The sequence below is a fragment of the Lathamus discolor genome, chromosome 15, assembly GCF_037157495.1.
Source record: "Lathamus discolor isolate bLatDis1 chromosome 15, bLatDis1.hap1, whole genome shotgun sequence".
NCBI classification, from domain to species: Eukaryota; Metazoa; Chordata; class Aves; order Psittaciformes; family Psittacidae; genus Lathamus; species Lathamus discolor.
In genome coordinates this window covers 10,042,869-10,064,588 of record NC_088898.1, presented here as the reverse complement: position 1 = coordinate 10,064,588, position 21,720 = coordinate 10,042,869, and the positions used below count along the sequence as shown (strand labels likewise).

Here is a 21,720-nt window from a genome sequence, read left to right as displayed (position 1 = left end):
AGCACCAAATGGTGGTTGTCCACAGATAATAAGGAACAGAGCTGTTGAGAAGCAGTGAAATGAGATGCTTTATTCACTGTTTAGAGAGAAAATGGGTCTATTGACACCATTCTGTTTCCTTAAAGCATCCCATTAAGTGCAGGTGTTAGCCATAAATTAGACCTTTTTTAAGATATAAATTCCGTAAATGAAGCAGTTTTCCAAATAAAGAGTCCTACACAAGCAGAGGCTGAGCTAGATTCTTATTTGTGTCCAGTCCCCTTTTATTTCTCTGATGGCAAACTGTAGTGCACTTCACTGACTGAACAGAGAAAGATCCGAGCTCCTGCTCTGCTGCCAGGACGTGGTGACAGCCCTGTGGGACACTTGCTTTAGCTTTTGTCTATTTGGGGTAACTGTGCCATGACTCAGGCTTCAGTGAAGACAGAACAAGCCTCCAGGTGCCCCAGGTATTTTGGGTAGCTGGAGCCTTTGCTGCCAGGTCTCTGATGTTTTATCTTTTGAGCTGGCTCAGCTCCTATCCGTTCCTGCCGTTAAATTACTCTGACACTGGGGCTTTGGTGACTGACGACAACCAAGGGAGCTAAAACAAGCAGAAAAAGGATTAGCCTTTCTCAGCGGTTTTGTGTTTCCATTCTGCAGCAGGTTAAGGCAAGTTGAGGTCAGGAAACTCACCCCATCCAGCTGCTTGTCCTTGTGGAAGTTTAATGTAAGGATAGAAATCAGCTGGAGAATGGTTATAGATGTCCCCAGAGTTCAGTGACAGGAGAGGAAGGAAGGCCAAGGTCAGGCTGGAGCAAGCTGCTCTAGTGGAAGGTGTCCCTGCCCATGACAGGGGCTTGGAACTGAATGAACTTTAAGGTCCTTTCCAACCCAAACCAGTCTGGGATTCTGTGGTAAGTTCCCAGCTGCTGCAAGTTCCCATCTTGGTCTTATCTGTGGGGTGTAGCACAAGAAGTCGGCATTTTTCTTGTGTGGAAGTTGCAATTCAACGAGAACTATTGATAATAAACCCCAAATGTGCTAGTATTGACCTGTGCTAAACAGTAGGAGTTAGAATTAAACTGTTGCATATGTTTAAAAATAGAAGAGACTAAAAAAGATCAATTCCCAGTTTGCTGGAGAGCTGCTGATTGAAGCACCAAGTAGTTGCTTATTGACAAGTGAGCTAAGGCTGCAGGTCTGACTTGTTTTGGTAATTTAAAGATTCACTTCTCAGACAAGACTCTTGGCCTCAGTGGAAGTGCAGCATCACCCCAATTCAGCTGGTGCAGATGCTGAGAGAAATCACAAAATAAGAGCCTTAAAGCTGAATGTTTTACAGGAAACAGATCAATCATTTCCCTTGATTAAACTTCCTGTTTCTACCAGCTTAAAGGATTATAACTTTCTGCTTTCCAGTGCTATGAGCAGCAGTGTCCTAGGAAGAAATAAGATCTCCACCGTGTACTTAACCCAGGTTTTACAAGTGAAAATACTTGGTTATTGCAGAACAGGGAAAACAGACTTTGGGGCTTTTACAGCATCTATTTTTCACGTTGAGCTCCTGCTAAAAGTCTGAGGTTAGTGGATCCCTGTAGAACATAATGGCTTTAGCTGCCTTTCGAGCTGCTTATTCTTTCTATCCCTTTGTCCCCAGGGAAGCCTTTTCCTTTCCTTATCACTGTAAGCTCAACAAAGCACTAAAGATGATCCCCTCAGGCTGGCATATGCTGAAATCTCCTTGAAGGCAATAAACATGAGGCATGGGCTTAAAGCTGTGGTTTCTGAGACCTTTGCCTGATAGGGTGTCTGAATTGTGTGGGGATTTTGGTTTTGGGGGTTTGGGGGGGGGGGGGGTTTGCCCTAGCCAGGATTATGGTACAGAAAGTAATAAACTGCTTTAATAACTTTCTAACAGTATCCTCAGGAGGGCCTCTATCTCCTGATTATTTTCATGAGTGCAAAAGCCTACCCCACCTCTGTGGCAGTATTTAATGCTGTTGCCATTCCCTCCCTCTCATTCCTGCAGGCTCTCTGTGGAGATACGTCCGTGCCAGCATGTCCCTCTCCGGGTATATGCCTCCTCTCTGTGACCCAAAGGATGGGCACCTCTTGATGGATGGAGGCTACATCAACAACCTTCCAGGTAGGTGTCCAGCTCAGCTGGGAAGAACACAGCGCATCAACAAAGCCTGCAAACCTTTGTCCCCTTATTATTTTCTCAATAAAGAAAATACGGAGTGTTACCTTTCCACCAGGGCTGTATTTGCTCAAAACACAGAAATGGAAATAGCAGAAAATAGAAACCCAAAATCTCCATCTGACACTACCTGTGTCCGTAACAAAAGGGAGGAATTGCAGACCACACTTTCCACCTGCACAGATTGGAGAGGGCAGAGGCCACACATGCAGGTGACATTGGGTGGAAAAGACACAATAAACTGAAGGAGCCCAGGGACAGAAATCCAAGTTACAGAAAGATCTGATTTAAATAAGTTTCTAAATTAAACATTTAAATTGGCTCCTCAGAGCTGTGGTTTTCCTACGCGTAACTATTCTGGAAACTGCAACTATCTTGGACTCAGGGGGTGTGGAGAAAAATACACAGTGATTCTGTGAGGTATGTGTCCTTCTCTTCCCTCCCTTGGCACTTCCCATATCCAAAGGCTGCAGCTATTCCTTTTACTGACCTTCACGTAGGAGGTGTTGCCCCATTTCTCTCTCACTTTCGAATATGATTCTTACTCTTGCATCCCAAAGCTTTTCTTAGACTGAAATCCTCTGTGCTCCTCCAATCCTTCATTACCTCCTAGCTGCAGGGTTGACCCAGCACTGCTGACTCTCCCCTTTAAGACCACTTGTTCCTTCTACAGGTCCCCCATCTTTTGTTCTTGTGAGAAATGTGCTGCACGAGGTAGAATTAATGTGGCTTCAATGTGTTCTTTCACATCATACCTCGTGGTGTAACTGTGGACTCGAGCTGTGGGTGTCCCACCTCCTCTGTGCTGCTGTCTTCACATGGGTTCTGGTGACAGTGTGAGAGAGTCAGGTCATCCCACTGATCTGGGGCAAAACATACCCCAGGAGGGCTGTTCCCAGCAGTCCAGCAATGGGAACTCGCCTGAGAGTACGCAGGGGCTTGGTCAGTGCAGAGTGGGCAGCACACTGGGATCTTGACATGAAAGTGGAGCACGCAGGGCAGGGCAGGAACCTCCCTGATGGGAGAATGGTCTCTTAGCAGGGTTCACAGCAGATATTTATATCTGAGCCTGTTCAGATATAGGTAGGTAGGTCCAATGTCAAGTTATGTACTGCCTTGAGTGTGTTAGTCCTCTTGCCCAGAGAAGCTGTGGCTGCTCCATCCCTGTCAGTGTTCATGGCCAGGTTGGATGGGGCTTGGAGCAACCTGCTCTAGTGGAAGGTGTCCGTGCCATGGGAGCTTTAAGGTCCCTTCCAACCCAAACCAGTCTGTGATTCTATGTACATAAGCTTTGATTGAGCAGTCCTGGGCCTGCAGCTCTGGTATTGATGTGACCTTCTTTCCACAGCTGATGTTGCACGGTCCACGGGTGCAAAGGTGGTGATTGCCATTGATGTGGGGAGCCGGGATGAGACTGACCTCACCAACTATGGTGACTGCTTGTCTGGCTGGTGGCTGCTCTGGAAGAGGTGGAATCCACTGGCTGAGAAAGTCAAGGTATTACAGGCTACATTAAAATCCAGGTGCTTTATGGACAGAGCAGGAAGTGTCCCCTTGTTCTTTCAGGGAGCAAGGCTGGTGACAGAGCTTCATCTGTCTTGGGTTTGAGCTCATACTCGTGGAGGAAGACAGCTGGGCCCAAAGGAAAGGATGGGAGAAGGTAGAGCCCCAGTCTGGGAAGGCAATGATACAAATGATAGAGCAAAGAAACCTTTTCTTAGAGGTGCTTTACATTTTGATGAAGTTAGAATTTATGAACTTTACCAAGAGAAGTAACTTCGTCCAGTTCAGTGTTTCTGTGTGTCTTTGAACTGTTTACTTAGGGACATTTTTAGCAATAGGCCAGTAATTAACATTACTGCTGCTGTTGTGGGAGTGTTTGGGGAGGGGGGGCTGGAAGACCCAGACTCTTCTCAGTAGTGCCCAGTGAAATATTACAGCTGCCCAAATGGCCATAAGCACATGTGGAAACATGAGATTCCTTCTGAACACCAGAAAACACTTTTTACTGCAGTGGTGAAACACTGGCCAGACTGTAGAGTCTCCATATGTGGAAATGGAAATACTCAAAACTCAGCTGGACATGGTCTTGAACAACGTGCCTCAGCTGACCCTGCAAGAGCTAGAGGGGTTGGACTGGTTGATCTGGAGGTCCCTGACAACCTCAACCATCCTGTGAAACCTCTGCCATTGTGTTGTAGAGATCATCACTGATTTCTACATGTCTTGAAGGATCCCTGTGCCCCTCACCTCAGGACAGGTCTGCCTCTTAAGGTGCTGCTGTATCTTGGAATGAAAGACTCAGTTTAACCTTGAACTGCAGCAGTATGTTTGAAGGCAATTCCTTTTCTGTTGGTTATGGAGCCTGGGAAACAGCCGGAGGTGCTGATGTGTGAAGGCTTCATCAGGCTTCTGTGAGAAAACAAACAGATCGATAACTTCATTTGTCCCCAGCGTGAATAGGGACCATGTTCCATGTGGGAATTCTGAGTGGTGTGTGTGGCCTGGTTGGCAGGTGCTGAACATGGCCGAGATCCAGACACGCCTGGCGTACGTGTGCTGTGTGCGGCAGCTGGAGATGGTGAAGAACAGCGACTACTGCGAGTACATCCGCCCGCCCATCGACCGCTATGGCACGCTGGACTTCGGCAAGTTCGATGAGATCTGTGTAAGTGCATCCTGGGCAAGGCAGTGCTGCTGCTCCTCACAACTCTGCTGCTCTGCAGTGCTCGTTAGTGCCCAGGCGGATGGAGACAAAGACAAGTCAGTTGGCACAGAGGGAATAATTGACGCCAAATAATGCTGGGGAATGATTTCATGGCTGTGAGGTTGGATTAACAGCAGGAACCTGGTTGGCAATCTTCATTATGCAATGGTCTGTGAGTGGATGGGTTGCTTCATTCTGTTTCATCACAAGTCTTGCTAAGCTGCTTGGTTAAAGCTCTTGGGTGTCTGAGCTGCTTCGGGCAGTTGGGGTTTGTCAGATGGTGTCATTTCTCTCCCTTCATTATGTGGCTTGTTGTTGGATGAAAGATTTGCAGTAGTCTACGGGAGGCTGTGAATCACTGAAGTGGACGGCTAAAATATCTGGCTCAGTTAACGTTTCAACACTTCTATTAATAAACCACATCATCCACAATTTCTCTGCACCTGATAGCAGGGAAACGGCACCAAGGTCAGTGGAAGGACGTTGTAAAAAGGGTATTACCAGGTTACACATCTCTGGGATTTAGTTCTGTTTGTTTGTGTACCAGAAAGCAGCGTGGGAAGAACTGACCCCACATGTGCAGTGAATTCTCTGAGTGACAAAACCATCTCTGCCCAGGCTGCAGTAATGAGAGCAGTTGAAGCCCATTGTCTCTTGTCGAGGAAGTTATTTCACTGTCTCTTTTCATCCTCTGCCTGCTTCTTCCATCTTCAGGTGTTTCTGCAGTGCTTTGCTCTTCTCCTAGGCTGGACCCCACCCGGTTTTCTTTAACTCCATCTCCTTTACTGATGTAGTGACACTACAATACTCTGGTATATACTGCACAATACCTGATATTCTGTGATTCTGTGAATACTCATTAGGCTGCAGACTCATTTAGAATCATAGAATCATGGGATGGTTTGGCTTGGAGAGGACCTTAAAGCTCATCCAGTTCCAACCCCTGCCACGGGCAGGGGCACCTTCCACTGGAGCAGCTTGCTCCAAGCCCTGTGTCCAACCTGGCCTTGAGCACTGCCGGGGATGGGGCAGCCACAGCTTCTCTGGGCATCCTGTGCCAGTGCTTCAGCACCCTCACAGGGAGGAGCTTCTGCCTCTCAATCTCCCTTCTATAAGTTTGATACTGATACTGCCTTACAGATACTAACCAAAACCAGTAATACAGTTAAACCCTGCACGTTCACATCTGAGGGAGTCCCTGGGACCAAGCAGCAGCTATTCCAAACCACCAGCTGAGTTCCCCAATATAAATATTTTCTCAAGGATATTTGGTGTCTCACAGCTCCTGGGCAAACAGTGGAGCTGAGACTTGGCTGATAAATGCTCCTCTTTTGCTAGATGGAGTGCCCTGGCTGTTTTGACAGTCAGGTCCAGCAGTTCGTCACAGTAACAGATAGTGAAGTGTCAAATTATTGTTCTGTCTCTGTCTAACTTGGTGTCATTAAAGAGATTTAAAGAGGCCAGGGAAATTTTTCTCAGTGAAGTAAAACTTAAGTGCAGCTTCTCAAACATGGGATTGAGTGCGCCCTCAGCAAGTTTGCCAATGACACCAAGCTGTGTGGGTCAGTTGATCCGCTGGAGGGAAGGGATGCCATCCAGAGGGACCTCGACACGCTTGTGAGGTGGGCTGATGCCAACCTTATGAAGTTTAACCATGACAAGTGCAAGGTCCTACACCTGGGTTGGAGCAATCTCAGGCACAGCTACAGGTTGGGCAGAGAAGAGATTCAGAGCGGCCCTGCGGAGAAGGACTTGGGGGTGTTGGTTGATGAGAAAATGAACATGAGCCAGCTTCAGTGTGTGCTCGTAGCCCAGAAACAAACCGTACCCTGGGCTGCATGAAAAGGAGCGTGACCAGCAGGTCCAAGGAGGTGATCCTGCCCCTCTACTCTTGTGAGACCCCACTTGCAGCACTGTGTGCAGTTCTGGTGTCCTCAGCATAAGAAGGACATGGAACTGTTGGAACAAGTCCAGAGGAGGGCCACGAGGATGATCAGGGACTGGAGCACCTCCCGTATGAAGATAGGCTGAGAAAGTTAGGGCTTTGTCCCTTTGTCCACAGGGCAGCTTCAGCCTGTGCTGACCTTAAAGGAAAAGGTAATCTCCACACTCCTCCATCGTTATAGGTTAGGAAGTAGTGGAGATTTTAGTTTCAGCTGTATACCTGGATCTCACATGAAATAGAAGTGAGCCCCATATATAGCCATTCATCATGTTCAGAAGAGCAGCAGTCCCCTTTTCCTGTAGAAACCCCTCTTCTGGATCAGCTTAGAGTGACATCAGCTGCATGTCTCTCCTTTCCCAAAGCTCAGGTTCTCATGGTGATTTTGGATCTGATGTAGCCACCTGTAGATCTGTCAGGTCCATTTCCTCCTGAGCAGTGACATCCACCCTGAGCTGAGAAGCTGTGATACATGACAAGAAGTGGATTCTAGCCTGCATGCCTCCCCTGCTTTGAACCTGGGTCCAAAAATCAGAGGGGAGGTAGCAACAGCTCACCCAAGGCTGCTTCCAGCGCTCAGAGTTGCCACGCAAACCTGAGATATAGTGTGTGCTGCCAGCAGTAGAGCTGGAAATAGGATCCAGGACTCCTGTCACCTGCTGCTCCATCTTTTTGATGTGATTTTTCAACACCATTTCTGCTGTCTTGTTAGAAAGAGAATAAAACCTGGAGCAATCTATTTATTTTTCCAGTTGTTTCCATGCTAATGCTGCAGTGCCATGTTATTAGAATCCCAGACTGGTTTGTGCTGGGAGACACCTTAAAGCTCATCCAGCTCCAATCCCTGCCACGGGCAGGGACCCCTTCCACTGGAGCAGCTTGCTCCAAGCCCCTGTGTCCAACCTGGCCTTGAGCACTGCCAGGGATGGGGCAGCCACAGCTTCTCCGGACACCCTGTGCCAGCGCCTCAGCACCCTCACAGGGAAGAGCTTCTGCCTAAGGGCTCATCTCAGTCTCCCCTCGGGCAGGTTAAAGCCATTCCCCTTGGCCTGTCCCTACAGGCCCTTGTCCAAGGCCCTCTCCAGGTTTTCTGCAGCCCCTTTAGGCACTGGAGCTGCTCTCAGGTCTCCCCTTCAGGAGCCTTCTCTTCTCCAGGCTGCCCCAGCCCAGCTCTCTCAGCCTGGCTCCAGAGCAGAGCTGCTCCAGCCCTCGCTGCATCTCCGTGGCCTTCTCTGGACTCACTATTGCTCCAAGTGCAAGTTAGTTTATACTTTTAAACTAGAGGAATGTGGGGTTTTGTGGGTTTGATGATGTCCATGTGCCATTATTTCTGTTCCAGCAAACTGACACTTGCATGTTCCTTGCTGCCTGGCTTAACTTATCACAAGAGATTTTGGGACCAGGTGACCTTCTTTTCTTGGCTCTTCTTGAACTAAGAAGGGAGAAGACTCAAATTAATTTGTGTTGTTACCTTTTCCAAAGAAAGAGCAGTACTGGAAGTGGTGACACACGTGTCCTGAGGGTCTCTTTATAAGGCATTACTCAGTGAGCAGCCTGCTGGAAGCCACTGCTGTAAAAATAGTTGTGTCAGGCAGCACTTTTCATTGCATCCTGTGGCATGAAAGGTCAGGAGAGTGGTTGGACTTAAAATAGCACCTTGTTTGCTTGATCAGTCCCTTTATTTCTTAGGCTGAACAGCTCATGTAGCTGAGGCTGGAAGGTAGCAATAGTACATCCTGGCCTTGGGTTAAACCTCTGGATTTCCTTCTAATGTGCAGATGATGCGACAGAATGTCTTTTTTAGCTATTAATTTTTTCCCCTGACTCTTTTTTCCAGGAAGTGGGATATCAGCATGGGAAAACCGTATTTAATGTCTGGTGCAGGAGTGGAGTCCTTGACAAGATGCTGAGAGACAGGCAAGAGACTCGCAAGTCCAAAACTGATGTAAGTGTTGGGTTTTAATGCACTATTGATTCACACCAGATTGTGTGCTGGAGAGCAACTGCCCAGGGGTATGAAAGACAATGATTGATGGATTCCAGTCTGTATTGTGAGCAGGCTTGTATTAGCTACAACTTGTATTTGAGGCAAGAGAGAAGATAGCAGTTTTTCAAACTTCTTTCCTTGAACCACATCCTGCACTTCTCCAGCCATCAGCTACAAGTGGCCAGATTGGGCTCTTGCCACAGCCCAGGCTCTGATGTCTGCCTGTACAGACCTCAGCAAGTACAGTGGGGTCTTGGAAACCCCATGAATTGATTTGCACTCTGTAGGGCAGCTCTTCTGTTGCTATTTCATTCTAATAGGATCTTCGTACCTGGTTTATAACCTGGAACCATTCACAGCACAGGTATCTTTGAAGGAGTCATAGAATCCCAGCCTGGTTTGTGTTGGAAGGGGCCTTAAAGCTCCTCCAGCTCTAACCCCTGCCACGGGCAGGGACCCCTTCCACTGGAGCAGCTTGCTCCAAGCCCCTGTGTCCAACCTGGCCTTGAGCACTGCCAGGGATGGGGCAGCCACAGCTTCTCTGGGCACCCTGTGCCAGTGCCTCAGCACCAAGCAGGATGTTCACTGGTCACCAGCATTTTCTGATACGTGTAACTGATGTGTACATGTTTACATGCCCACTTTTCACTTCTTCACTGTGTGTGTCCGCAGTCCTTGTCACAGAGGACACAAATTGGGATCACTGGCATTGATCTTGGCCATTGTTGGCTTTCAGGATGTGACTCGAATAGTTCTCAGATGCTTCCTTGGCTTAAACCCCTTGCTGGAGATGTGGTTGTAGCCAAGAGCTAAAACCCTGCAAGGCTGTAGACTTCTTGCTTTGTTGCTTTTCTTCCTCAGTCCTCTACTAGAAAAGGCTTTTTGAGGAGCTGTCATTCAAGGCTCTGCAGCACCTTGCAGTGCTGTCAAGGTGCTGTCTTTCATGCCATCTGAGCAGTTAATGGCACATTATGATTGTGGTAAATCTACAGGCTACATGGTGTTGCTGTGTGGTTTTAGTCCCATGAAGATATCTACTCAAAAGTGGGATAAAAACGTCCTGGTTTTACATTTGAAGGATTGAGGTCGGGCTCTAGTGTTGGGTTTAACTCAGTGAGCTGGCTGAATTTCTTGGTGGGGAAGTTTCAGTTGTTTTTATGAAACAGTTATCACCTTTTTGAGGACTTGGGTACAATATTGTAATATATTGGCATATTACCCTTACCCACCTTTGAATTCCCTCTGATCTAAATCCCAAGTGCCACAAAGGCTTCGTGTTGTACCCAGTAATTCATCTTTATCGTCTTCTACAGCTGGGGAAATGAGCAGTAATATTTTCAGTGCTTGCCAAAATGTATCATAACTGTAGTGAGCCTTCACTAAGGAAAGTCAATAGAGGTGAAAAATGACGTTGAGGATTTGCAGCTCTTCCAGAGATGGGTGGTAGAACACTTGGCCGGGAGTGAGATGGCATGAGGAAGAGCAGTGCTTGCATACACGGACATTAGCGCAGCAATGAGAGGTAGATGACACCCACATCTGAGCTGATTGCACTTAGACACCCATTTGTCACCTCTGTATGGTGTGAGTCACTTGATGAAGTGGAAGTGGCTCCATTGGGATAAGATGAATGGCACCTTCAGCTCCAGCTCCCATGTGTGAAGGAAGCCAAGGGGACTAACGCTGGTGACTTGCTGTCATCAGACTTATCCTACCCAAGCTGCCTGGCAGGGTGAGTGGCTCTGGGAGGATCTGGGACTGAGTTTTGTGGGAAACCAGTTGGAGATCCAAGTAGCCTGAGGAGCCCCCAGACTTGTTATTTCTTACTGGGAAGATGACCTGGACTAAGAGGTACTTTAGTCTGAGCCGCAGAAGCTGAGTTCCCATCCTGCCACTGACAGCTTGTGTGCAAACTAATTGTAAGCTGGTACGTGTTTGATTTTGTGTATTAATAGTCGTAAGGAGAAGTCATGGGAGAGAAAACTGTGTCTCAGAAATGTTTTCATATTCCTATTTCATAGAATCATAGAATGGTTTGGGTTGGAAGGGACCTTAAAGCTCATCCAGCTCCAACCCCTGCCACGGGCAGGGACCCCTTCCACTGGAGCAGCTTGCTCCAAGCCCCTGTGTCCAACCTGGCCTTGAGCACTGCCAGGGATGGGGCAGCCACAGCTTCTCTGGGCACCCTGTGCCAGCGCCTCAGCACCCTCACAGGGAAGAGCTTCTGCCTAAGAGCTCATCTCAGTCTCCCCTCGGGCAGGTTCAAGCCATTCCCCTTGGCCTGTCCCTACAGGCCCTTGTCCCAAGCCCCTCTCCAGGTTTCCTGCAGCCCCTTCAGGCACTGGAGCTGCTCTCAGGTCTCCCTTTAAGGAGCCTTGTCTTCTCCAGCTGAACCAGCCCAGCTCTCTCAGCCTCTAATTTCATCCTGTATTTTTTATCACAAGCTGGTAACAAGCTCAAACATATTCATTTCTGTAACAAATGCTTCTTTTAAAGAAGACTTCTTTAAAAATGGTCCATTATGTGAGATACAAAAATTCAGGCTGATATTTCAGTTGAATCACGATGTTACAGTCATGCATCAAGCAGCATGTTTTACATTTGTCACAGTTTACCCTACTTTATAAAACCCAAGGGCCCTTCACCTGCCCTGGAGATCAAATATGTCACGTATTCATTGTAGCTGTAGCCTGTCATTGCATTTCTGTGTGTGCTTGGTACCAAGGCAGAAAGTGTTCACTGCTTTTTTCATCTGACTTTTGTTTCAGTAGACTTTAGTTTCAACAGCAAGTTCTGCAGCTCCCACTGGGGTGGCTGTCTCTTTTTTGGTAGTCCATTAGAGGCAGTTAAGTCCTTTAGCTCTGCTGTCTTCCCAGGATAACAGCTGATATTTTTAACTTGCCTTTCATTAGCAAAGGTTTTGATGCTTTATATATTTTAGTTCTTCAGCTATTTCCGGCGCGTTCAATGTCTGAGTGAGCTGAGCAGTTTCTTATCATCTTGTTTCCATGTTGTAAGCATGGAGTTTTTACCTAAAACCTCCAGTATTTAATCACTGAGATACTTTTCCTTTGCTTTCATCATTCAGTCCCTTTTATCGTGTCTCCAAAATGCAAATGCTTAAGACACAAGAGACAGGAACCTTACATAAACTTCACTTGCACGGCCCTTACTCTGTCCCAGCACAGAATAATTCAGTGCTGTTAATTGGATCTCCTTAGGGAGGTTTTGTCTATTGAAGTGTTATTCATAGTCAAAGTTAAATATAATCCAGCAGACTACAATGGGAACTGTCTTCTCTAATTTATTTAATAAAGATGGTACCAAAGAGGATAGTTTCAGCCTTGGAAAAAGAAAATTGCAGCAGAAAGGATTTGGAGTAGGTTTCAAATGAATTTGAGACACTTCTTTGCCTGGTGTTAACTGATGGAGTGTGGCTTGGTCTTTTAAAGTAGTAAGAGTACGGGCTTAAACATTGAATTCCTGTTTGCAAAGCATCAGATGAGTGTGGGAAGGCACCTGGTTTGCCAGGAGTGGTTCCAGTCTCAGTGCTGAGACTTTGGGGTGCAGCTGCCTCATCCTCCAGCTGGCCTACACGGGGGTCATCTGTGTGACAGTGACAGATGCTCCCATGGCTATGGTCACACTTGGGATTGCTTCCTACCCACGTGAGCTGATAGTGGTTCTCCTGAATCGCCTTTTGGTGATGGTGGCCGCAGGATTTGTTCGGCTGTTCAGGTAGCTCTTTGGACTCCCATCCCCTCCAAAGCTCGTCCCTGTCTGCTCCCTGCTCCCAGGACAGCTCAGGCATGTGTCTGCCTGAGTGCTCTGTGCAGTCTCTTTGTCTGCTTGGTTAGAGTCCACATTTGTAGAACCACAGCCTGGCACGGTGCTGTGTCTCTTGGTGGCCATAGTTTGCACTTATCCCTCAGTCTTACGGCACAAAATGAAGATGTAGATGCCTTTTTCCCTGGTCCTGGGGAACAACGTTCTGCAAACACCTCACTGGGACCATTCAGGTTGGATGTTCAATATGAGACTGGCCTGACTCACCCTTAATGGTCACACTGAGCTTCCTGACTTCTTTATGTTCTAAAGTGTGTCCTGAGCTACTGCTGTTTCATTCCATCCAGGTACGTTTAATTCCCTCTGGGCTTTTCTCTGTGCCCTGCTCCCCACCAGATGTTTGTCTTGGATCCACACCTTGCTGTAGTTGTACTAAATCACATCAAAAGTTAGCTACGGATTAAAGGTCAACTGAGAGCAATATGCCGCAGCTGTAATGGGCTTCTGCTGTGACCCCCACAGGGGCTACATGATTCATAGTGTCAGTGCTCTTGCCAGAAGAGCGAAGAATTACTCATAAAACCCCTGTGTAAGCAAACTGCCCTGTCTGGAAGCACATGAGCAGGTCTAGGTGTTTAGAAAAATGACTGTCACAGCAATTCCTGGCAGCCTGGTGTCAATGACATAGAATCAGGAATCAGCCTGGTTTGGGTTGGAAGGTTCCTTAAAGCTCACCCAGCTCCAACCCCTGCCCCGGGCAGGGACCCCTTCCACTGGAGCAGCTTGCTCCAAGCCCCTGTGTCCAACCTGGCCTTGAGCACTGCCAGGGATGGGGCAGCCACAGCTTCTCTGGGCACCCTGTGCCAGCGCCTCAGCACCCTCACAGGGAAGAGCTTCTGCCTAAGAGCTCAGCTCAGTCTCCCCTCGGGCAGGTTCAAGCCATTCCCCTTGGCCTGTCCCTACATCCCTTGTCCCAAGCCCCTCTCCAGGTTTCCTGCAGCCCCTTTAGGCACTGTAGCTGCTCTCAGGTCTCCCCTTCAGGAGCCTTCTCTTCTCCAGGCTGCCCCAGCCCAGCTCTCTCAGCCTGGCTCCAGAGCAGAGCTGCTCCAGCCCTCGCAGCATCCCCATGGCCTCCTCTGCCCTCACTCCAGCAGCTCCACGTCCCTCTTGTGCTGCTGCCCCAGAGCTGGATCAGGGCTGCAGGGGGGGTCTCCCCTTCACACAGCAGAGGGGCAGGATCCCCTCCCTGAGCTGCTGCTCACGTTCTGGGGGTGCAGCCTAGCACATGGGGGGGTTCTGGGCTCAAGTGCGCACTGAGGCCGGGTTATGGGGAGCTTCTCATCAACAAACACCCCCAAGTCCCTCTCCTCAGGCCTGTTCCTGCCAGCAGTTCCCCATCTCTCTGCTCCGAGGTGGGGGTTGGTGTTGTACTAATTAAAATCACTGTGTTTATAGAAAGGTGAGAGTTGTGCAGGTTTCTATCCTGTGACCTCATCCCTGGCCCTGCAGAGGCAGGTAGGGCTGCTCAGGGCATGGCACATGGGAAGACCAAAATGGTCTTAAATGCCAAAGTTGTGTTTTCTTAGAGGAGAAATGGAGCAAGCAGTTTCTCAAAATAGAGAACACTGAACCCACTGCTCAGGTGAGACAGAGTAAGAATAGTAAAGGTTTGTTGAAAGGAGGAATTAAAGTGGGAAATATCTCTGCTTGCGGGAGGAGCACATGCCTCAGGCTCATCACTGCAGCACCTCCAGCTCCACATCTCACTGGGGTCCCTGCGTGGGTTCTGCTCACCCCAGTGCTCGGCTGCTCCCATTGGTCCATGCAGCCTCTCACAGCATCTCTGCAGGGTGGACCATGTGCAGGGTCCGACCTGAGCCCTCCTCCTTCTCCCAAGGGAAGGCAAAAGGTCTCTGGGCTGCACATGGCCCAGCCAGTGCCTCTCGTGGTGACAAACAAGTCCGATGAGCACTGTCTGTCCTGGACCAGTGCCTCCAGTTCTTGTCTTCATGATCTTGTCTATAGTTTGCTGAATTTTCAATAAGACTTCTTGTTGCATGGATGGAGAAGGAGCCATTAGAGGCTGTCCCACTGTTGGCACTTGGGAATCCCGTCTCTGCCACCAGGAGAGTTGTTCCGGGAATTACTCACTGATGAGTAATGGCTTTTGCGGGGGCAACTGGAGAATTTGTGTGTCTGGAGCTTTGTCTGTGCAGTATCATGTTCATGCAGTCCTGACTTGTTTGCATTTCCATGTGTGTTTGTTACCATACCTAAGCCCTGTCACTGTCTTCCAGAACGTGACCTGTCCCACCACCTCCTTCACGGACCTGGCGGAAATCGTGTCCCGGATCGAGCCCGTGAAGGCACCGGTGGCAGATGGTGAGTGGGGTGATCCCAGCGGCACTGTGGGAGCATTGGGAAGGGCAGGGGTGGATGCTCACCCCCCTGGGTGCCACCTCTGACTGCTTCACGGCCTCAGGCTCTAAGCGGTGGTGGTTCAGGGCTCTCTGCCAGCTCCAGGCACTGCGGAGCACAGCCAGCAGGGCGCTGCCTCCTGCTTCATCCAGAGCCTCTGCCCGAGGTGTGCCAGGCCCTCTGCATCCCCCTCAGGCAGAGTCAGATGTTCTTGCCATGGTGAGACATCCCCTGTCAGCCTGTTACCAGTGTGGTCCAGTGCAGCTTCCTGGTGGGAGCAATCCCTGCTCCAGTTTGCCTCATCTGAGTGGAGCAACACATGTCAACTCCTGCAAAAAAGAGTTTTCACCCCCATGTGCTGGCCTGTGTACCTGTCATGGCTTCACTCTTGCATCCATGTCCTGGCATGGGAGGAGGCTGATTTCAACCTTGGACTGAAGGGATTTTCTCTGCTGTCATGAGCAGGATCTGGAGTGACTCACTGGCTCCAACGCTTTTTGTATGCTCCTGTTATGGGGAGCCCTAGTGAACTGCTGAGGAACAGGTAACAGCACCTGCATCTTTACATGAAGGTACACTGAGTGCCTTGTGCCTTATCCATGCCTTGTGCCATACAGGAACTTGACTGGAATGATGAGAGCTTCCCAGGCCTGAAATCTCCAGTGCTAGAGCTCTTTATAAACAGTCTGTCCCCTCCTCCTGATTCTCGTTCTTGCCGAGGGAAATCTAAAGTTAGCAGTCCTCCCATCTGTGGCTGTTTGTAGAGATGTCCCTGTGGTAATTTGAAATGCTAATTGCAATCATATGCCTTAAGAAGACAATATTAATCAAATGTGGTTGAAACAGTGTGAATAAAGATGAAGAGTTCATGTAACATGATTATTTAAGGCAGAGGCACTGAGACCTGCTGAGATTTAACCAGTGTACTGGGACAGATCTTCCTCCTTGATACGGGTTCTGATCGTTCTCCCACATGAGGAAGACCTGCTTCCTGCTGGGTGAGGCCATGGGCACCAGTGTAACAAAGGGATGTGTGTCTCAGAAAGTAGATGTGGCAGATTCTGGGCTAAGGAGGGCCTGTGCAGGGCTGCCTGGGATGGGACAGGCAGGTGCCACGTGCTCCTCATAGATGCTGTAATCTGTTGGTTTTACAGACTCCAGAGGAGCAGAAGGATCACAGAATCCCAGCCTGGTTTGTGGTGGAAGGGACCTTAAAGCTCCTCCAGCTCCAACCCCTGCCACAGGCAGGGACCCCTTCCACTGGAGCAGCTTGCTCCAAGCCCCTGTGTCCAACCTGGCCTTGAGCACTGCCAGGGATGGGGCAGCCACAGCTTCTCTGGGCACCCTGTGCCAGCGCCTCTCAGACAGTTTAAGTCCCTTTAAAGGCTTGCCAAGGCAATGTAAAGAATGAGGTGTCAGGAGCTCTGGGGGAAGCGGCCTGTCCCTTGAGAGCTCAGGTAGAGGGTGACACCCCCACTGACAACAGCCTTGTGGCTGTCAGATGGTTCCTGTACCTGCTGGTGACTGCATTTGTCTGCTCGTGGTGATGGTCTGACTGCTGTGTCCCTGTAGGTAACCAGCTCCTAGGCTGGCTGTGACATGGCACTGTCCAAAAGGGTGAAACCTTTTTCCTCGTAGAAATCCCTTCCTGAGTGAGGCCTCTGACTGCAGGGATTTGGAAGGGCTCTGCCTGTCCTGATTCACAGCACAGGGCTCAGGCTGGGTGGAGAGGTTGTGTGGGTAATTCCATTGTGAAGAAAGATGAAAACGTTCATGTTCTGATGGACGGGGAAGCACCAGAGCAAGGGGTGAAAGGCCCCAGTGGGCAGAGGCTGGCGGAGCCTCTGGGTCAGGAGTTGTCTCTTCTCTGGGGGAGAGGGCACTGAAGTTTCCTCTCCACTCTTGAGCAAACTGAGAGCAATGACTGGAGAAACAAAAGGGAGACAGTTCCCCAGGAGGGGGAATAGAGGGAAGTGGGATGAAGCCCTGTGCTGGGACTGGGGTGCCGGCACTGCCAGTGAGCAGCAGTGAGCCACTGCAGTGTTTGTGTCTGCGTTCTGCACCCAGACGCACCCTCAAGTGGGATTCTGTGTCTCCGTTCGGCTGCCCTTGTGTTCTGTACAGCAGCGGCCAGGGCAGCACGGATGCCCTGCTCCAAGGGTGGCTCAGCCGCATCCCTGGTCACGCTCCCACCAAATGGGATTTCCCAGCTACCAAGGCTGTGCAGGCTCCTCGATGTCCCACAGCAGGTTTCATGTGGATGGTTTGGGCTGTCCCCATCACCCCTGGTCTCACAGGGTGAGCTGAGGCAGCATATGGGGGCTGGGGCAGACCCAGTCACGCAGCAGAGCGACTGCAGCAACGGGCACTTGGTGAAAAGATCTGGGGAAGAGCAATGTTAATGCCAGCTGCCTGGTTTTGCAGTGCAGGAGGCATCCCCGACCTCCCGGGGACACAGTTATCAGCACTACGTCACCCTCTGAACTTTAGCAGTACTTTTATCAAGTAGCACCGGTGCACCTTAGGTTGTGATGAGCTACCGGGTGCCCTGATTCCCACTGAAGCCTCTCAGTGTTCCTGAGACAAAAACCCTGTAGGTGCACAGCACCCATTTCCTTCAAGTGTCCAGAAATGAGGTGTGCGTCTATGAAATGCTGAAGCTGCAGAATCCCAAAGCAGGTCTTTGGCGCGAGAAGTGTGCCTGTGTCCTTCCTGCTGGCAGCATGGAGCATGCACTGCCCTGCAGTGGTGGGGCAGAGCCCCCTCTTCACGGGCTCGATTCTGAGCTGTGCTGTTTGGGTGTTGGTGCATGGGGCAGAGCAACGAGCCCTCGGTCCTGCTTGGTGCTGCTGGGAGCGTTTGTGGTGTAACAGAGCAGTGCCTGGAGCTGGGCAGCGGGAGATGGTGTTGGGGACAGCAGGACCATCTTCTGGTCTCCGTTCCCTTCCAGCCCCCAGAGCTGCTGTGTGAAGGGTGTGAGAAGGGACCCCCCCCCTCTTGATTTTTGGTATCTGTGTAAAGACCTGTTAAATGCTGAATAGTGCTTGGGAAATGAAGGCGTTTGGGTTTGATGGCAATCGGTGTTATTGGAGCTGTAAACCTCACACTGTTGTTTGCGCTGCCTGTTGCTGCTCAGGTGAGTTTCCAGGTCCTCCGGTGGGTTTCATCCATGTGGGTTTAGTACAAACCGGCAACAATTCTCTGATCCACAGTGAAAAATAACTGAAAAGTGGAGAAAAAGCCCAACTGTTCCCCCCCGCCCATGTTGTGGCAGTTGGACGTAGTTCTCGTGTTAAAGACGACGCTGTGGAACAGACTGTGCCGTTGTCTTCAGCGCGGAGCAGATGCTATTGACTGTTCCCTAAAGAAATACTTAATCAAGAATCCGGTTTAAACACGAGCCACTCTCCTCACTGTTGGGCTGAGCACCAGCGATTGCTGCAGCAACACAGAGCACGCTTGAGCTCGTGGAGCAAGGGTCACAGAGAGGATTTTCTGCCACTTTAACACCTTCACTTCCAGGGAGTGCAAGAGGAAGGTGGCCGTTTGCACATCCTGTATCTGTGTCCATAGGGATGGGACCTGCTGGTGTCTCTGGTGGTGCATGGGGCCAGTGATGGGCACATTCACTGAGCATTGAGTTGATGGGGAGAGTCAGCCCTGTGGGCTGTGAGGCTCCTGTTGTCCCTTCTGCAGATCCTAAAGTGATGTCCTGGTGCTGGAAGAGGTATTGTGCCCACAGTGATTGATTGTGGAGTTGAGACATTGACTCTTTGTTCCTTGGGAGCAGGCTCTGGTGCTGGGGACTGCACTTGGTGTCGTGTCCTGCTGCTCACTGCCGCGCTTGGTGTGCACAGCTCTTGAGCCACTCCGAATTCTGCTGATGTGCTGGATTACCAGGGAGCAGTGATTGTCCCCTGTGGGGAGGGAGGGGCTGTCAGTGTCACTGTGTCCTGCGGACCAGGGGTTGTGAGACACGCAATTATCATCTCTGCACCAGGAAGAGCCCACCTGTGCCTGCAGGTCCCTGTCTCCAGTGAGTTGTGAGGGATGTGCGGGGCAGTTTGGATCAGGAGCTCATGGCTTGACTTGTGAAGGGCTGCAGGGCCGGTCTGGAGTGATGGGTGGGAGACAGTGAAGAGCATTCACCAGGGAGCATCTCCCACTGCCAGCGCTTGTGTCCCATTGGGCTGGGCAGCCGGTGCCCACCAGGATACCATGGACACATCACTGCTGTTGCTGCAGGGCCCAGGACACCAGCACACAGCGGACATGGTTTATTGTGTGACCTGGCTGGAGAGCTGGGTTCTGTGTTTGAGCTGTCCCAGTTCACTGATGGTGTCCAGCAGCCACCTTGCCGTGTGCCCATTCCCCTCCCAGTTCTCTCCACTGCCTAAACCCAGTGCTTTTTCTCTCTCCCCCCTTCAGATGAGTCAGATTACCAGACTGAGTACGAGGAGGAAGTTCTGGACATCCAGAAGGATGATTACATTGACTTCGCGCGCCACCAGGCTGAGGAAGACTCCGACTCGGTACGAGCAAATAAGCAGTGCAGACACTAAGCGTGCGCTCACCATGGTCAGGCCTCTCCAGTGGTGCTGTGTGTGGCAGCACCTGGCCCTGCAGCACTGTGGCTTTGCTCCTGAGGTCAGTCAGGGCTGGAGAGTGGAGGCTGAGAGAGCTGCTTCCTCCAGCTGGGAGGAGAGGAGCTGCAGCGAGGCTCTGGCTGGGTGTGGGGAAGGCAGCAGCAGAGGTGGGCAGTAAAATGACAAGAGGTGACAGACACAGCTCGAGCTGAAGGAAACCCTCACTGGGTACGAGGGGAGGTGTTTCCCTGTGAGCATGGCCAAGAGCTGCAAGAGGCTGTGTAGGGAGATGGTGGAAACTCCGTCCTTGCAAGTACTTGAAAACCAAACCTGCCCTGAAGAGCCAGATCTAGTGTTAGAGTTCACCCTGCTTAGACCAGGACATTGTCTTAAACCTTCCAGAGGTCCCTTCCAAGTTGGTTGGTTCTGTGGGACATCTGAGGTCCACCCAGAGGAAACCTGCCCTGTGAGCCAGACTTCACACCATGGGCACAGCCTGAGAACAACGCTCGGGAGGCTGAGGCTGCTCTTACTCCAGCTCAAGTGGCCTGCAGGGTTAACAGGTGAAGCTGCCTCTTGGGTTGGACAGGAGCAGCCTCTCAGTGGGAGCGCGTGAGTGGTTTGTGAGGGGACCTTAAAGCCCATCCAGCTCCAACCCCTGCCACAGGCAGGGACCCCTTCCACTGGAGCAGCTTGCTCCAAGCCCCTGTGTCCAACCTGGCCTCGAGCACTGCCAGGGATGGGGCAGCCACAGCTTCTCTGGGCACCCTGTGCCAGCGCCCCTCTGTCAAGTTAAAGAGTGGAAGGTGTCCCTGCCCATGGCAGGGGTTGGAACTGGATGAGCTTTAGGGTCCCTTCCAACCCAAAGCAGTCTGTATGATTCTGTAAGGTGCCCATGAGAGGACGTGAGGTGGCTTCTGTGTATTGAGTGAGGAGCTGGAGGGATGGTGCAAAGACGATGTTTGTTGGGCTGATCCCCAGTGGGTGATGGTTGGTGGATGGGAAGAGCACAGATCTCATCCAGCTCAAAGGGATGCTAAAGGATTTGTGCTCCCTTTCTTTTTCCTCCTTCAGGATGAAGAGATGCAGCTGAGGAAGCGCAGGAGCCTCCCCAGTGCAGACAGCCAGGCGAGCAGCGCGGGAGAGCCGGAGTAGTGCTCGGGATGGAGCCGGGCGCCACCTCCCATCCCACCTCCAGCAGCTCTGTTTATTTATTAACTAAAGAAACCAAACCACTGCTATAGTTGAAATTAAGCTTTTGTCCTTCACCAGACAGGGTTTGGGGCATTCAGCTGCCAGCTCTGAGCACAGATCATGCCCCATCCCTGTGGTGAAGGGTGGCTGACATGGGCCATGCTGCCTGTGCAGGTGCCTGTGGAGCAGCCGGTGGTTCATCACTCTGAGATGAGCAGAGGGGGAGCGTGCTGGGGACGTGCAGTTCGATGCTGCCTTGAGTCCTGCTGCTGTATGTTCTAGTCACTGTTTTTACTGTGAAGGCCCAAAGAATGACGGGATATTAACTGACCATGTGCAGAAGTGGGATATTATCCATGTGTGAAAAGGCTGGAGCAGCACCAGAGACAGGGAGAGGTTTGCAGGTCACGTTTTTCGTCTCAATCAGGTAACTGTAATTGACTCCTCAGTGACTCAGCCCCGAGCAGCTCTGACAGCAGCCAGCCTCAGTGTACTGCTCTTGTATAAACCTAAGAAATGAATTGATGTGAGCAGGAGCTATAGAGCCTGTACCCCCGAGCCGAGCGGGACGCTCACTGACAGGTCATGGAGCTGACACTCACAGGTAACTCTGGAATCACAGCCGGCTGTATTTGCCCTGGGAAATAAAGTTCTTTTGCTGGATTGAAGTGGCTCTGTGGTTCTGAGCACTGAGTCCCACAAAGAGACGGGTCAGCACCGGGAGCGCGGCTCGGGTCAGGCCTGCAGAGGAACACGCGTGGCTTCCATGCCCTGCCTCCAGCAGGAGGCACTTGGATGGCCAAGCACGGGCACCTGCAGTGCCCTCCCCTGCCGAGGGCTGCAGGGCTGACGGGAGCTGGGCCATTTCCCAAGTCCCAGCACTCGCTGCTTGTCTCGCGTCCGGCACTGCCGCAGCTC

General features: G+C 50.7%; 1 protein-coding gene across 2 annotated transcripts in view; it reads left to right on the top strand.

The window, feature by feature from the left end:
• Positions 1 to 21,470, top strand: part of PNPLA7 (patatin like phospholipase domain containing 7) — a 122,542-nt gene extending 101,072 nt beyond the window's left edge. For both annotated transcript variants that reach the window (XM_065695324.1, XM_065695325.1), the window contains exons 30-36: positions 2,012 to 2,128; positions 3,531 to 3,679; positions 4,698 to 4,850; positions 8,669 to 8,776; positions 14,902 to 14,986; positions 19,451 to 19,554; positions 20,683 to 21,470. In XM_065695324.1, coding sequence (XP_065551396.1) covers positions 2,012 to 2,128; positions 3,531 to 3,679; positions 4,698 to 4,850; positions 8,669 to 8,776; positions 14,902 to 14,986; positions 19,451 to 19,554; positions 20,683 to 20,763 — 797 coding nt within the window. In that variant the 3' untranslated portion in view covers positions 20,764 to 21,470. The remainder of the gene's footprint in view (positions 1 to 2,011; positions 2,129 to 3,530; positions 3,680 to 4,697; positions 4,851 to 8,668; positions 8,777 to 14,901; positions 14,987 to 19,450; positions 19,555 to 20,682) is intronic.
• Positions 21,471 to 21,720: the final 250 nt, after the last annotated feature.